We start from the raw sequence: 16,135 nt of genomic DNA on the forward strand, positions 1-16,135 counted from the left end.
GCCCCAGCTCTGTGCTGTCTCAGCCCCGTGATCCTGGCCCCAGCCCTGCCCACCTGGTAGTCCCATTCCCCGTGGCACTACCTGTAGCCCCATCTCAGCTATCCAGCTGAGCACTCCCTACCTGCAGGGATCCTGGGCCAGTCTCTATGGAGACCCTGGAATAGCTGGGCGGTTACAGCATGGGGTCAGTGCCCAGGGCAGGGCTGCAGTCCGCTTCCCACATGCCCATGCCTTGTAAGCAGTGCTCATTGCAGGAGTGTGCAGGGAGCAAATTGTAGCTCTGCCCAGGGCCCTTGCCCTGCGCTGTCACTGCCCAGCAATCCCACCTGCATCCTGCTCACCCATCCTACTCCCAGATGCTGCTCCCTGACCACCTGCAGCCCATCCCATCCACCTGGCTGAGGACAGGGCAGAGCCACTTACAGAGTTTTGGTGAGTTGTTACGGAGGGGCAGGGGGAGCTGCTGATCGGGCCTGCAACAGCTCACCAAAACTCCCTAAATGGCCCTCTGTCCCGAAGACTTGCCCACTCATGGGTTAGTGGAATCCCAGAGATTCTTGCTTGGTCCCATCTCACAGCTTTTTCTTCTAAGACCCTTGGTGAGAGGAGTAAATAACTATGAAGCTTATTTGTTTAGGGTGATCCTGGTCGTCCTGGTCTGAATGGAATGAAAGGTGACCCTGGGGTTCCAGGCGTTCCAGGTTTTCCAGGTATTTAAAAGACATTTCAGGCACAGCCTGAAGAACTTGCCACTAGCCCCTTGTATAGCCTGCTCTGGGCACTTGTGGCACAACATGCCAGAGAGCATGTTTTCACTGTTTCACTGCTTTGATTTGCCATTTCAGGTATGAAGGGGCCCATTGGACCTCCAGGACCAGTCGGCCTTACAGGTAGTCAGGGCCCAGCAGGCCCACCAGGTATGTGTCATGGTGGATGTTACTACCCCCACCTTACCTTCAGTGAAGTAGGACTGGACAGAAAGGGGTGGATCTGACTTAATTCTTGAGATAACTTTCTCAGTGTGGGCAGAGATATCCCAGCGGTGGAACTTGGCTTCTTTGTGCAGTAGTCAGTGTAAACTTCTTTATAAAATAACAGACTTCACTCACTGCTTCTTAAAATTCTTTCTTCACTGCCCTAATACAGGAAGGCTCCTTAGAGCCCTCCTCTTTTAAAGAAGATCTGCTATGCAGGAGTGCAGTAACTAGCAATATCCCCATCCAGCACTTGTTCTGCTGAGTTCTCATTTGTGGTTGTTCACTCAAGGACACCACACAGATAAGGACTTCATCCAAGTCCAGTAATGGAGTTGATTGTATTCTGCATATCCTTTGGTCTGTGGAACAGCTTCTGTAAGAGCCAGTGTTGCCTCTTCTGCAGGGATGTTCCCAAGAGTAAATATTTACCTTGAACCTCTAGTTGCAGTATTCTTTGCATTGATCAGTTCTCTTGGCCACTGGTTTCACCTTTAAAAATGAAATGGCTGTTCAGCTAATCAAATTATCCCTTACAGGCTCCTCCATCTTGGCTTGTACATACCTCTAATATACACTTGTTTTATTGCAGGTCCACCAGGTTTACCTGGCCCCACTGGACAAACCATTGTATATAAAGGTGATCCAGGTCCTCCAGGTGCTCCAGGCCAACCTGGGTCCAAAGGGCCACCTGGATTGCCAGGCCCACAAGGACTTCCAGGTATAATTCTAGTGAACTGGAGGTTTAATTGCTTGTTTTTTCTGTTTTGTTTGGGTTTTTTTGTTTTTCATGTGTAGCTAGCTGAAATCATAGCTGATCACATGCCAAGCCCCCTGCCCCCTGAGCATCAAGTTAGCAGGATGCATAGACAAACCTGTAAACTCAGCGCGGTGAAATTTAAGGGTCTCATTTACAAGAGATATAGTAGTCTGTTCCAGTCTTAAGCCCTATGGGAAACCATTAAGTTAGGTGCTTGGATTTATTTCCTGAGACTTTGAAGTGTTTGCAGGAATTGAATTTTCACTTGTCCCTTTATCTTTTCTAGGCCCAATAGGATTTCCTGGGGATGCTGGGCGAGATGGACTCCCTGGGTTTGATGGTCCAGCAGGGCGCAAAGGTGACAAAGGACTTCCTGGCCATCCAGGTATGAAAAGTACCTGAGTTCCTGTTGAGGAGAAAGAGGGTTGGTATGTGAAAGCAGTGATGCTTTAGTTGGGAATGCAGGCAAATATTGGGACTTGGACCCTCTCCTACATGGATTGTGGTCAAGTTGCATTCTGAGAAACAAAGCATCTCAACTAGTTCAGATGGGGGACGGGGAGGCAGAAAAAGGAGAACATCAGGAACCTGCAATCCATGGGACATCCAGCAGTGCAGCACAGGTAAGCAATAAGCAGGTAAGCAATAAGGGGCCCATTGGGCATCAGAGCCAGGGGGCAACAAAGGCACCAGTCACAGGGCTCAAGTGCCTATACACTAATGCTAGGAGCATGGGGAACAAGCAGGATGAAGTAGCACTCCTGCTTGCAGAAAACACAACTTGGGTTAACAGAAACCTGGTGGGACTCTACCCATGACTGGGCGGTACACATTGCGGGTGGTAAGCTGTACAGAAAGGATAGAGTAGGGAGGAGAGGGGGAAGGGTTGCACTCCATGTCAGGGAGAGTTATACATCAACCCTCATCAAAATGGAATCAGAGGAGGATAAAGTGAAAGGATTGTGGGTTAGGATACATGGAGGTCAAGGGGAAAAGGATTTGGTGGTAGGGGTCTGCTACAGACCCCCACACCACGGCAGAGAACTAGATTTGGAACTCCTGAGGCAGCTCTCGGAGACCATAAAGATTAGGGAGGCAGTAGTCCTGGGGGACCTAAACTACCCTGACATCTGCTGGGATACGCAGACAGCAAATTCCCACCGTTCATGCAGGTTCCTATCCTGTGTGCAGGACCTCCACCTGACGCAGGAGGTACGTGGTCCCACTAGGGGGAATGCCTTACTGGACCTAGTACCGGCAACGGGGGATGACATGGGAGGGAACCTACAGATCAGTGGTCACCTGGGGGACAGTGACCACCAAATAATAGAATTCACCATAAGGTGTAGAGTGGGAAAGGTAACTAGTAGGGTGGAAATGCTAGACTTTAGGAAGGCTGACTTCAGCGAGCTCAGGCATTTAGTCAATGACACACTGCAGGGTAAGAGATATGGCGAGATGGGAGCCCAGGAAGGGTGGCTGTCCTTTAAGGAAGCGATCCTTTGGGTACAGAGGGAGATGATCCTGATGCGGGGGAAGGGGCCAAGAGGCTTCTTTGGCTAACCAGAGAAATCCAGAGCAGGCTAAGGGCAAAAAGGGAGGCATATAAGCAGTGAAAACAGGGAGAAATTACTAAAGAGAAATTACTCAGCTTGCAGTTGTAGGGAGGCAGTTAGAAAGGCCAAAGCTAACATGGACCTGAGGATGGCATCCCAAGTCAAGGATAACAAAAAATTGTTTTTCAGATATATAGGGAGTAAAAGGAAGGCCCAGGTTGGTATAGGACCACTACCGAACAGGCAAAAGCAATTGGTGACAGACAGGGGACAAGGCTGAACTCCTCAATGAGGTCTTTGCCTCAGTGTTCCTAAACGAGGGGCAAGACAAGTCTCACAATGGGATCGTAGAGAGACAACAGCAGGGCACCAAATGACCAAACGTTGACCCTGAGATAGTGCAGAATCACTTGGAAGGATTGGATGCATTTAAGTCAGCAGGCCCAGATGAGCTCCATCCGAGGGTGCTGAAGGCACTGGCTGATGTCATTGCACAGCCACTGGCAAGAATATTTGAGCACTCATGGCACACAGGCCAGGTCCCCAAGGACTGGAAAATGTGGTCCCTATTTTCAAGAAGGGGAGGAAGGAGGATCCCAGCAACTACAGGCCAGTCAGTCTCACCTCCACCCTTGGTAAAGTCTTTGAAAAGATTATTAAGGCTCATATATGTGAGAGCCCAGCAGGAAAAATTATGTTGAGGGGAAACCAGCACTGGTTTGTAGCAGGTAGATCATGCCTGACTAATCTAGTCTCTTTTTATGACCAGGTTACAAATACCTGGACGCAGGAGTAGGGGTAGAGAAGTTGCTTACTTAGACTTCAGGAAGGCCTTTGATACGGTATCCCACCCCATACTGGTGAACAAATTAAGAGCCTGTGACTTGGATGATTACACAGTCCAGTGGGTGGCAAATTGGCTAGAGGGTTGTACCCAGAGAGTGGTGGTGGATTGGTTGGTATCGACCTGGAAGGATGTGGGCAGTGGGGTCCCACAGGGCTCAGTTCTTGGACCGATACTCTTCAATGTCTTCATCAGTGACTTGGATAAGGGAGTGAAGTGTACTCTGTCCAAGTTTGTGGATGATACAAAACTGCGGAGCGACGTGGACCCACCGGAGGGCAGGGAACAACTACAGGCAGACCTGGACAGGTTGGACAAATGGGCAGAAAACAATAGAATGCGATTTAACAAGGAGACATAAAAAGTGCTGCACCTAGGGAGGAAAAATGTCCAGCACACCTGCTGCCTAGGAAATGACCTGCTCGGCAGCACGGAAGCGGAAAGGGATCTTGGAGTCCTAGTGGACTCCAAGATGAACATGAGTCGTCAGTGTGACGAAGTCATCTGAAAAGCTAACGGCACTTTATCGGAGGTGATACTTCCCCTCTATGCAGCACTGGTCAGACCGCAGTTGGAGTACTGCGTCCAGGTTTGGGCGCCACACTTTAAGAGGGATGTGGATAACCTGGAGAGGGTCCAGAGAAGGGCTGCTTTTTTGGTTAAGGGCTTGCAGGCCAAGCCCTGCGAGGAGAGACTAGGGCACCTGGACCTCTTCAGCCTCTGCAGGAGAAGGTTGAGAGGTGACCTTGTGGCTGCCTATAAATTCATCATGGGGACGCAGAAGGGAATTGGTGAGGCTCTACTCACCAAGGTGCCTCTGGAAGTTACAAGAAATAATGACCATAAGCTAGCAGAGAGCAGATTTAGACTGGACATTAGGAGGAACTTCTTCACAGTTAGAGTGGCCAAAATCTGGAATGGGCTCCCAAGGGAGGTGGTGCTGTCCCCTACCCTGGGGGTGTTCAAGAGGAGGTTAGATAGGCATCTGGATGGGGTCTTCTGAACCCAGCACTCTTTCCTGCCTACGCAGGGGGTCGGACTCGATGATCTGTTGAGGTCCCTTCTGACCCTAACGTCTATGAATCTAAACAGGATAGACTTTGTAAGTCTCTTTCATATGGCATCAGATACCAACTTCCACTCACAATGAGCCACTGTGTGGTATTATCACTCAGTGTGCAGATTCCATCTACCCCATCTGAGCATTTGTAAAGATTGCAGCTTTTGATTAAGTGCTGTGCTGTTTGTTGGGCACCTCATTCACAGAGAGAGCTGTCCAAGATGTTTATCTTGTGAAGTGCTGTTTTGAAGCGTCCATATCCAGATCTCAGCTTGACCCACACTTCTGTCAAGGTCATGCCGAATGGGGGACTTGTTTGGTGTTGGTATAAAATGCTGCAGAAATAGGTCCAAGCATTCCCAGCAGTTGGCCCACTCTGTTACTGCCCACTTGTTTGGTTCAGTATCCCCAATCTCTTTGAACAACTTGTGGGCTTCATGTACAAACTGTTTTCTGACTTTTGAGCCTCTTGATCCTCCCATTTGTTCAGGTCTTCAGTTAATAGTTGATGGAGGTGATTTTTGTTATCTCTTTGTTGCCAGTAATGATGTTAGGGTCTGTCTTCTTACATCACTTGGTCTAATGCCCAAGAGTACAGGGAGTACATCTGTGTGTGTGCAAATTGTGGAACTTGTTATGAGTCTCAGTGCACTGTTAAGTAAGTAGTAACGCTTTATAGTGTGCCAACTTCTGGACCATTTAGGAACACAGTATTCTGCTGAGGCATATACCAGGGGTAGGCAATCCCTGGCATGGGTGCCAGTGTGTGACACATGAAAGCATTTTGCTTGGCACATATGCCTCAGGATGGACATCAGGAAAGGGGCCAGGGCTGCACTGTCACAATAAGGATTGTGGATTGGGCCCCTCACGGCTCATCCACCATCTGTCCCTGGGATGCCAACATCTTACAAGTCAAGGTTGTAGATGCTTTTGGCACTCTGTCCAAAAACGTTGCTGACCCCTGGCTTATACTATTGTGAGTGCAGTGGTTCTGAGCACTTTGAAGTTGGCACCTCATGTCATACTGGCTAAACAACCCATGCAGAAACATTGCTGCTGACTGCCTGAATGCAATGTTTATAGGTAAGGAAACGGTCTAATGCGACTCCTAGGTAGGTTGGGGTATGCTCATGAGGAAGGGTGTGGTTGTCTACTCTGATATTCACTGTGCTCGTGGCTTGATGATTGTCCAGGTGAAAGAGTGATGATACCAATTTACTGATGCTCAACTTTAAGCACCACTGGGGAAGATAGTCAGCAATGAGTTCCATGTCTTTTCCAGTTAGAATTATAGAAAGTTAGGGCTGGAAGGGACCTCAGGAGGTCCCATCTAGTCCAACCCCCTGCTCAGTGCAGGACCATCCCCAACTAAATCATCCCAGCCAAAGCTTTGTCTAGCTGGGTTTTGAAAACTTCCATGGATGGAGTTTGTACCACCTCTCTAGGTAACCTGTTCCAGTGTTTTACTACCCAGGACTACTACAGATGCAGGACTTTGCACTTATCCTTGTTGAACCTCATGAAATTTGTTTTGGCCCAATCCTCCAATCTGTCTAGGTCACTCTGAATCCTAGCCCTACCCTCCAGTGTATCTGCTGCTTCAGTCATGTCTGTTCCTTAAGCTACCATGACCATCTTTGTTAGTCTAAAGATGCCCTAAATTGGTAACTTTGAATATCCTAGGGGCAGAGCTGGCATCAGCATTTGCACTATTTTGAATTTAAATGTGCTCTTTGTAGTATACAGAACACATGGCTTGTAAGGAAGACCATAACAAATAAGGAGGCATGGGAGCTAGCAAAATGAAGAGTTAAGTTTCTCATTGAAATAATGAAGCAGAAAATCAGCTATCACAATGGAAAGAATTCCAGGAAGTCCACAGTCAATCCAGCATGGACTTCAGAGCAACTCAGCTGGCTCACAGAAACGTGTTTGAGCTATACTTACTTTATGGTGGTTATGACTTACTTTATGTTTCCAAAACCAGTCGCATCCTTTCCCCTTATTTCAGTGGCCTTACGTTAGTATTCAGAGATGAATGTGCTCCCCTGAGAAGTGGGGGGCAAGGAGTCCTGTGATATGGCCCCTGCTCAAAAGACTGATGTTGCATTTTGCATAGAAAAGTCATTGGATAAAATATCCCAGCAATCCCTGGGGCAGGGACCAAGCCTCAGGACTTCCCCTCCCCAGAGATTACCTTGGCTTGGAGATATGCTCCCTCTTACCATCCCTATGAGTAATCTTGTTCCTATGAGTCTTGCATTCTTGCTTGTCCAGTTTCAACAGGAGGGGTGGCGAGCATCAAGCTCTTTTGGGCTATTTGTCAGCTCTGCTGAGTGCTTGCTGATCCTACTGAGGACAACAAGAGTTGGGAGTTGTAATTGCATCAGTACCTAAATTCCCACTTATGTTTGCTTATCTTTTCAATAATCTCCTGTTTTCAGAAGGTTTAAACTTACATGGAGGGGAGAACTAATGCATATGTGCATGGTTTTCTTTGTTCCCTGGCTGAAACACGTACAAAGAGTTGCTGACATTACTGGAACAAATGTCTGTGTTGTGCTTCTACCACGGAAACAGGTTCACGAGGTACACAGGGGCCCCCTGGTCCGGACGGCTTGCAAGGCCCACCAGGTCCTCCTGGAGCAGCCTCTGTTGCTCATGGATTCCTGATAACTCGACACAGCCAGACGACAGATGCGCCATTGTGCCCACAAGGAACGGCAAGGCTGTATGATGGATTTTCCCTTCTCTACGTCCAGGGAAATGAGAGAGCCCATGGCCAGGACTTGGGTGAGATGCATTGTATGCAGTATCTTTGGGAATTTTCTTAAGGGGCAAGAAACTGTGGTTTCTTCTCACAGTTCTCTGGTGCCTTCTGACCTCCAAGGATATACCAGTTCAGGAGATCATTCAGATAAAGGTGGAGTAGTTATGCTGAGATCTACCATTACCGTAGACTTGATCTCCAGTGAGTAGCTGGAATCCATGGCCTAAAAAAATGTACATTTCCTTCAAGCACAGTGAAATGAAAATGCCCTTTCTTTCTCTATTCATATGGGAATTTTTTTTTTTCCTAGGCACTGCTGGTAGCTGTCTGCGCAGGTTCAGCACCATGCCCTTCATGTTCTGTAACATCAACAATGTTTGCAATTTTGCATCAAGAAATGACTATTCCTACTGGCTATCCACTCCAGAACAAATGCCCATGAGCATGGACCCACTGACTGGGAAGAGCATCCAGCCATTCATTAGCCGGTGAGACAAAATAGACTGTAGGATTTGGGGGCTCTGGTTAAGTAGCACACCTTAGACATTTGTGGTTTAGAACCTGAAGACTGGACATTAAGAGGTGATAAAAAGACTGAGTTATGTGCAGTCTCTGAGAAATAATAAAAACAGGTTATTTAATGGAGGTGAATGTGTTACACTTGTAACATGCCTATGCCTACATCTAAGAAGGTCCCAGAGTAGAATCCAAAGCCCTGTGTAAGAGAGATATGTTGAGTTAGGAAACATTTAAGTGTTGGAGCAACGGATGTTTGACAGTAGCAGATTAAATCTATATTTTAAAAATACTAATAGACTGAAGGCCTCCTTTGCCTTCTCATTTATACACTTGCAGTTAGCTTTAACCAATGTAATTTGGTTTGTTTCCCTCTGTAATGTGTCAGAGGCTGTTAAGACACAGAAGGGCAGAGTTCATTACCCAAAAAGGGTATGGTGATGTGCAGAATCCATACTTATGGTTTTGTGGAGGCATGACACTGAATCTGTTAGTGCTGCTCCTTATTCTAGTGAATCTTTTTGAAATCGTTACAAATACATTGATTTTGAATTCTGGCTACTTAAAACAACTACATTTTTATTGGTTGCAAATATTCCTTTGCCTAGAATCAGTCTTGGGCAATTACTGTCATTGCTTATATAGATACGACTCCAGCTGAAGCCAATGGGAAGCCAACCTGTGTGAGTGGATTTGGGCTCTAAATGTCCAGCTAGCGCTTAGTTAAGAATACAAATGAAAGAATTTATTTCCTTTGGGTTGCTATTTCAAATCTTGCCTGTAACCAGTATTGCTCATCCCTGCCATGCAGCAGTTGTTTATGTGAAAGGACTTGACATTTGGGGTGCATCCAGACAAGCACAGATGTGCGGTATGTGGTGCTACAGACCCATCTGTGGTGTCACACACCTCGCATGCAGGTGTTCCCCATGGTGCTGCCTTGCAGCATGGGTGGGGGTTTGACCCTGGAAGATCTGGCTGCTGGCCAGGCTTCTTGCCATGGCTGCAGCCGTGGGAGGCCGCTAGGACACAAGGTAAGGCTGCTGACGCCAGCACAGTTGACCTCAGCAGCCAGCAGCACCAGGTGTGTGCTGCAGCTACTTGTCCCCAGGGAAACAAACGTCTGCACTTGTCTGGATGTGCCCTTGGAGTCCATTTTCGAGTAGTTGTGCGATTTGAATACAAATCCATTTCTCTGGCTGGCTTAGATTGTAACAGCCTCAGATGATGACTTAAGGGCCCACTGAAGCCAATGGGAACCTTTCAGTAGCCTTTGGACCAGGCTTACATAAGCAGGAGGATCAACTCTGCTTGTTAACTACTGACACTGTAGAAGCAGGATTAGTGTACAATAGGCAACTCAGTGTAGAAAACTTATGCTGCCACTGCACAGCTCATCTGTTCTATGGATAGTGTATACAGATTGTTCTGATAGATCTCTCTGTTGTTTCACTGACTTGTTTGGAATGACTGCTTTAAAATGCATGGTGTAACATGACCCAGTACTACTTAATTCAGTTACAGAACTGGTTGAGAGGTTATTATAGCTGAGCTAGTAATACTTTTGAGTATTTCCTAAACCCTCCAGAAATAAAATGTACCATAATTTATATCAGCTAATTGAATACACTATTTTAATGTCTTTCTTTTCTTTAATGCTTCTCCTCATATTCAGATGCGTAGTATGTGAAGCTCCAGCCATGGTCATAGCAGTCCATAGTCAGACCATTCAAATACCATCGTGTCCACTAGGATGGGATTCTCTTTGGATTGGTTATTCTTTCATGATGGTAAGGACCATCTCCCTCTCCCACCAAAAATTATATTTACTTCTGTTTTATACTAGCTGCTTTGGGATTTCCTGTTACAAGTTACAGTGGCTGCCATTAAGAAGGTACATACTTGTCATTACTAGCCATGGCATCTGCAATGTTACAGCTATTTCTCACTGTTCAGACCCCACTGTAACTGGTAACCCTAGTAAATTTTGCCTTTTTAAGGGTATTACTGCATATACTGCATTATATCAATGAACGCAGCAAAGGATTAAGATGATGAATCTTGAAACCAGGCACCTTCTGGTGCTTACTGCTCTCAATCTAACTGACAAATTGTCTCTTTTCTAGCACACAAGTGCAGGTGCAGAGGGCTCTGGACAGGCCTTAGCATCTCCAGGATCCTGTTTGGAAGAATTTCGCTCAGCCCCTTTTATCGAGTGTCACGGTCGTGGTACTTGTAATTACTATGCCAACTCGTACAGTTTCTGGCTGGCAACTGTAGAGATGTCAGAAATGTTTAGGTAAGAAAAAGAAAGCTTGTTTCTTAACCATCACTTCTAGTACAGTGAATGCATGGGGAATTGGGTTTACTTTTAAAGACAACTTGCTTGAGAACTTTTTTATGAATTCCTACGAACCGTGTGGTTATTGTACCTTTGGCCCTTGTCTTTGTGCCCAAACCATGAGAAAACCTGATGTCAGTCCGACCTTGGGCAAAGTGTGTGTGCCTGTCTTGCATTTCATATGACCAGTTTTTCAAGAACTTGCGTAATTAGTAAAATATTTCACATTTTGTCCAGACTTGCTCAGGTGCATTCTGTTGCCATGTTCTCTTAACCCTTCTTCACATTTTCCAAAAGTAGCCCCAATGTAATGCATGGATCTGTTTCAGGAATACTTATTGTTCAGTGTAATGATGGCAGACTGTGACCCTGAGTGATCACTTCTGGGTTTTTCCCTGAACTTTAAACAGACTTAAATATTGCAGCTGGTATTTACAGGAGGAAAACCATGCTCTACTAACATTAGTGGAAATTCTGCCCTGAACTTCTCTGGGGCCAGAGTATTATCCTAGGATCCTGCAAACTCATCAGGCTTCTACTCTTACAGTTTCTTTTACAGTTCCCAGTGGCTCAATTTTTATCACCATGCTAGAAATTAACAAGCATGCAGATAAACTGAGAAATCGTGCAGAACTAGCTGTATAGACAAAAGGTGGCCAAATTGCAGGGGTGGCCAAATTGCAGCATGGGTGCCACAAGTGACATAAGCAGCCTGTCTATGTGGCATGCATTAGATCAGGGAGGGGACAGGCAGCATTGACAGATCTGGCATGGAGCATGGGGAAGGAAGCAGAAAGCAAAGCAGCAGATAAGGGAGGAGGCACAAGGATGGGAGCAGAAAGAAGAGCAGCAGATCAGGCTTGGACACTTGGAGAGGGTGCAGAGCTACTTTGTGGCACACCTACCAAATAGGTTGGCCTGCACTCTATTAGACAATCATAGTGGCCATTTATTGCATGGAAACAGATTCATTTCCAATGAGAACAACATAGTAGCACTTTGTTTTAGCATTAGGCAGTCATTGCAGGGGGAGTTATCGGTGACAATTAACAAGTCTTCAGGCATGTCTGCTCTGGCTCGGTCTCAGGAGTGTTTTTTGGCACGTGCTGGGCGCAGGCCTTGGCATCCCTTGTTACATCTATTAAATGCACTACATTACCAAGAGTCCTGTGACAGTATGAATATGCTGTTGCTGACCAATAATAGCACACACGGATCTTTTAATCTTCCCAGGCTTTTTACCCACTATGGTAAGTCCCAGAGAAGCACAGTTTTTGCTTATTTTTTCTTCTTTTAAAATAATTACTTTAATCCCCTTCAATTGTAAGCAGTGACGTTATCCAGGTGAGCCTATAGATTATTTTACTGTGACCCGTGGGTACACCCATACAGAGTGGAAGTAAATAATTTGGTAATTCTGCCCATTTTCTGTATTCCCTCATGGTACAATGACATTTTTTACACTTGCTGTTATGAAATCTTTCCATTCAAAGAAGAAGCTGAAGGATTGTAGCTGTAAGAGCATCTGGTTGAGGAAAAGTACTTTGTAGTGTTCTTTGTTACTGCCTGAGGAACATCATTTCTGGAAGACAAAAGTCATTCTTCAATTCAGCGAGTGCCTGTGAACTAAAGCCTTGCTGTAGGCACGACGGACTGAAGTTGTTTGCTGGCACAAGACCTTCCCTATATTGAAAGACTGGGCCAAAATCAACACCTCAACTCCCATGGGAGTTTAGAGACAGTACTGCAGCATAGCCACAGTTGAGGGTGTTAAGCACATTCTCATGCTGTGTTTCAGGGAAGCTCTTGACCAGTTCTGCAAGCCCCACTAATGTGCTTTGAAGCTCCTGCTGTGCTGAACTGGGGCCTCAGGCTTTATGGACTAAAGTGGGACATACAAGGCAAGAAGCTTCCACAAGTAAAAAAATAAAAGTGCTAACCTTGTGTTTTTGTGTTTCCACCCCCAGTAAACCTCAGTCAGAGACACTGAAAGCTGGAGACCTGAGGACACGTGTTAGCCGTTGTCAAGTTTGTATGAAGAGGACGTAACATCCTGGAGATTTTTTGTGAAACAATTAAATTCCTCGGGTGCACTCTCCTCCAGCTGCAACAATGGTGCTACTGTGCAGAAAGAACAAAGCAAATCCAAACTGTTTAACTGATTCAGGTGTGCCTCACCAAAGTGCCAAACCAAGGGCTGCTTGGTGCGTGTTGGACAAAAGGATTGAGACAAGGAATTGACCTCTTGAAAATGGAAGAGATGCTGGAGGTTACAAAGGATCAGAAGATGAAGTTTTAATTTCTCTCCCAGTATCAAAATGGCACCCACCTTTCTGATCAACCAAGAGAAAAAAAGCAAAACAAGCCACACGGCACTGAGTATGTTGAAAGTAACAAGACTGCAGTTTTGAAAAACATTTTCATGGTGCTACTAACCCTACCATATCCCAAGTTTTTAATATGAAACATTAAGCTTATTCTCTTTGTAAGTAATGAAATGTGTATATTGTGTAAACACCTTTTAGTTCACACTTCCAGTCATTTAGATACAAACCAGCCTAAAATCACTGTTCAAAAAAAGTGTATGCTCCCCTCCCCCCCAAATCTACTTTTTAAATATCTGACAGGACTTTATATCCATTCTATGGCAATGGGAGAACCTATACCTCTTGTACCAAACTACTGCTGATTAAATTCTTCCCCTAAGTGCCAGTCAGACTTCCTTTGGGAAACATACAATAATTCTGTAGTCCTTTTAATCAGAGTTGTCAGCGTTTTACTGTACACCATGCTATCAGTGGTTTTATTTGTGCTTAGAAATCCCAAACCATTTTAAAAGGACTTTTTGTATTCTGTGAAAATATGTGAAATGCTTAGCCATATCTATATCCTTTTCTGAATAAATCAAGTCATATTCACAGTTTAGCAGTAGCCAATCCAGTTCAGCAAATATACCCCTTGGAAATATCCAAATACCAAAGCAATTAAGATTATGCTTACAAAAAAAACCCCCTCTCTTTACTCTGAAGTGGTTATATATATATAACACCCAGAATAGCTGTACACTCGGAAAAACGTTATGAATGAAATAAAGTAAGAACTGGTAAAAACAGCTTTTTCATAATATTAACAAGTTAATCTTTTGATCGGTCTCACGTGAATTGTATTGATACACAGCCAGTTTACACAATGCAACGGCTTTTGTGTATGGTTCACATAAGGCCATGAAAGATGGTGCAGTTCCTTGTTTATTGCATTATTACGATGTAAGAATCCTACTGTGCATGTCTTAGATTGTCACAACTTGTGCAATAGCTGAAAAGAAGTGGTCACTTTTTTGAACACTGTGATTGTTCTGTTTCTGTGGTCAATACTGTTTCTTGCACTTATGTATAAGCATTTAGGGCTCCCCAGCAAAGGGAGTGTCTGCTTGTATATTTTCCAGATGGTCAATCTCTTGCTTAATATTTTAATTGTATTTCCCACTTGCACCATTTATTAGCACAAACTTAGCCTGAGAATTTCTATACTGCTTTATAAAGGTGAAGTATTTTTCAGCTAACTTTGAGTAATGTTAACTAATTTATCTGTGAGCATGCTTATGGCTATTTCTGCCTCTGCTCCTCCACTTTTGCCACCACCCAAGAGCTAGACACTTACTGACTTTTAGATATATAGAGGTAATCTATCCTTGCTGAAAGCCAAGACATAGGATTGAGCTAGATGGCAAAAGTTCTGAAAATAAGATGAGTGGTGACTTCAGAAGCATTTGAGTAAGTATGAAAATGGTCATTATACTAAAGTTTACATTAAAATAGAAAAGCTTGCTTTGGTGTGCTTGAAATGTAAAGTGCAGTTTGTGGGCCTCTCATTTTGTTTCTACTCTTGAGCCCTCGGTCTTATGCTGACATAAGGCTCTTCTGCCTGTTACCTGCAAAGGAAGTGGGCAAATCAGCCACATGCTTCCTTCAACTTGAAGTTAATCTCCCATAAAACAAACTAAAGCAGAACCTGCTGCTTCTGCTGCAGTCCCCAAGCCAGAAAACTGCTAACCATAGCTCCTTCCCTTCCAGCCTTAACACCTTAACTTACTGCTGTTTCCTGAAAGCCTTGCATCATGCCCTAAAAGTCCACACAGTCAGAAAGTTTTGGAGCCATCAGGGAATAGGATCACAAGTTAATGGCCCATCAGGAGGATGCCTTCCCAGCAAGCCCTGGTTTTTAATTTTCCAACACCAAATCAATTTAGCGCTTGTACTGGTAACAGCCGGGCAGGGGGGCAGCCTCTCAAGTGTTCTTGTATTTGGGAACCTGTCAAAAAGTAGGAGCGGGGCTCCAGTTATATATGCAATTTTCTTTACTGTGGGTTTATACTCTGCAGCATTTAAAACCCTAATGTTTGAACATAAGTAAATCATACCAAGTAAAGCTCCAAGGCTAGCAATGGCTAGACCACTTACTTCCTGATTCCTACCTGTGAGCAATGAAGCTGCTTCCCTCTAGTTCCAGATACCTATGAAGTATCCTACTTAGAATGAAAGGCAGTGGACCAGCAGCACACTGGTTCATGCTGTTTAGTTGCCAACCCTGCCTGGTGCGTAAGCTACTCTGTTTTGTATGTCATCTTCGCCATGAAGTACAGAGAAATGCTAGAACTCAAAGCCTAAGTAAGTTGAGCTTGATGTTTTATTAAAAGAAAAACAAAGCCCTAAAGATGAAAGATGGGTTTGTAGTTCTTGGTTTAGTTCTCACCTCCGTTGCAGATTCCCTGCAACTGTAGACAAATCACTGAATCTCTCTGGGTTTTAGTTTCTCAGTTCTAAAATGGAGAGGATTATGTTCTCCCACCTTTCGTCTTACTCGCTTAGATTGTAAGCTCTATTGGGCAGATACGTCTCTTATTACGTGTATGTGCAACAACAGGGGCCCAGTCTTGGATGAGGCCTCGAGGTGCTATCATAATACAAAAATCATTAAACCAGAGGTAATCCCTTCTGTTTGCAGGTTTGTGTTATTAAAAGTTAAAAGATTCTTTGAACTGGTAGAAGTTCCAAGTCAAATCCCCCTCAGGCAAACCTGGCTTGCTCACTTTTTTCCAAGTTGGATACAAAATCAGAACAGGCTTACCCTGCAGTTCAGATGCAAAAACATCCTAGGCAGTTTCACTGCTATTAAACCTGCGCTGAAACCTTAGCCTTGAACTAGAACCTTAGCCTGCTCTAAACATGGATACCATCTCCTCCAGCTGGAATGAAAACGTTATAGATTTGCAAAGCATTTGTTGCCATTGCTTCCTCCTACCCCCCCTAAG

The 16,135-nt window shown here is 44.9% G+C and overlaps 1 protein-coding gene across 2 annotated transcripts in view; it reads left to right on the forward strand.

Moving 5' to 3' along the window:
* COL4A5 (collagen type IV alpha 5 chain) overlaps nt 1–15,836 on the forward strand; it is a 134,145-nt gene extending 118,309 nt beyond the window's left edge. For both annotated transcript variants that reach the window (XM_090060522.1, XM_090060523.1), the window contains 9 exons: nt 638–710; nt 846–917; nt 1,567–1,695; nt 2,021–2,119; nt 7,778–7,990; nt 8,278–8,455; nt 10,159–10,273; nt 10,610–10,782; nt 12,792–15,836. In XM_090060522.1, coding sequence (XP_089916648.1) covers nt 638–710; nt 846–917; nt 1,567–1,695; nt 2,021–2,119; nt 7,778–7,990; nt 8,278–8,455; nt 10,159–10,273; nt 10,610–10,782; nt 12,792–12,873 — 1,134 coding nt within the window. In that variant the 3' untranslated portion in view covers nt 12,874–15,836. The remainder of the gene's footprint in view (nt 1–637; nt 711–845; nt 918–1,566; nt 1,696–2,020; nt 2,120–7,777; nt 7,991–8,277; nt 8,456–10,158; nt 10,274–10,609; nt 10,783–12,791) is intronic.
* The last annotated feature ends 299 nt before the right edge of the window (nt 15,837–16,135 follow it).

The sequence above is a fragment of the Crocodylus siamensis genome, chromosome 8 (assembly GCF_052110815.1).
Source record: "Crocodylus siamensis isolate JL-2025a chromosome 8, ASM5211081v1, whole genome shotgun sequence".
In the NCBI taxonomy this organism is placed as follows: Eukaryota; Metazoa; Chordata; order Crocodylia; family Crocodylidae; genus Crocodylus; species Crocodylus siamensis.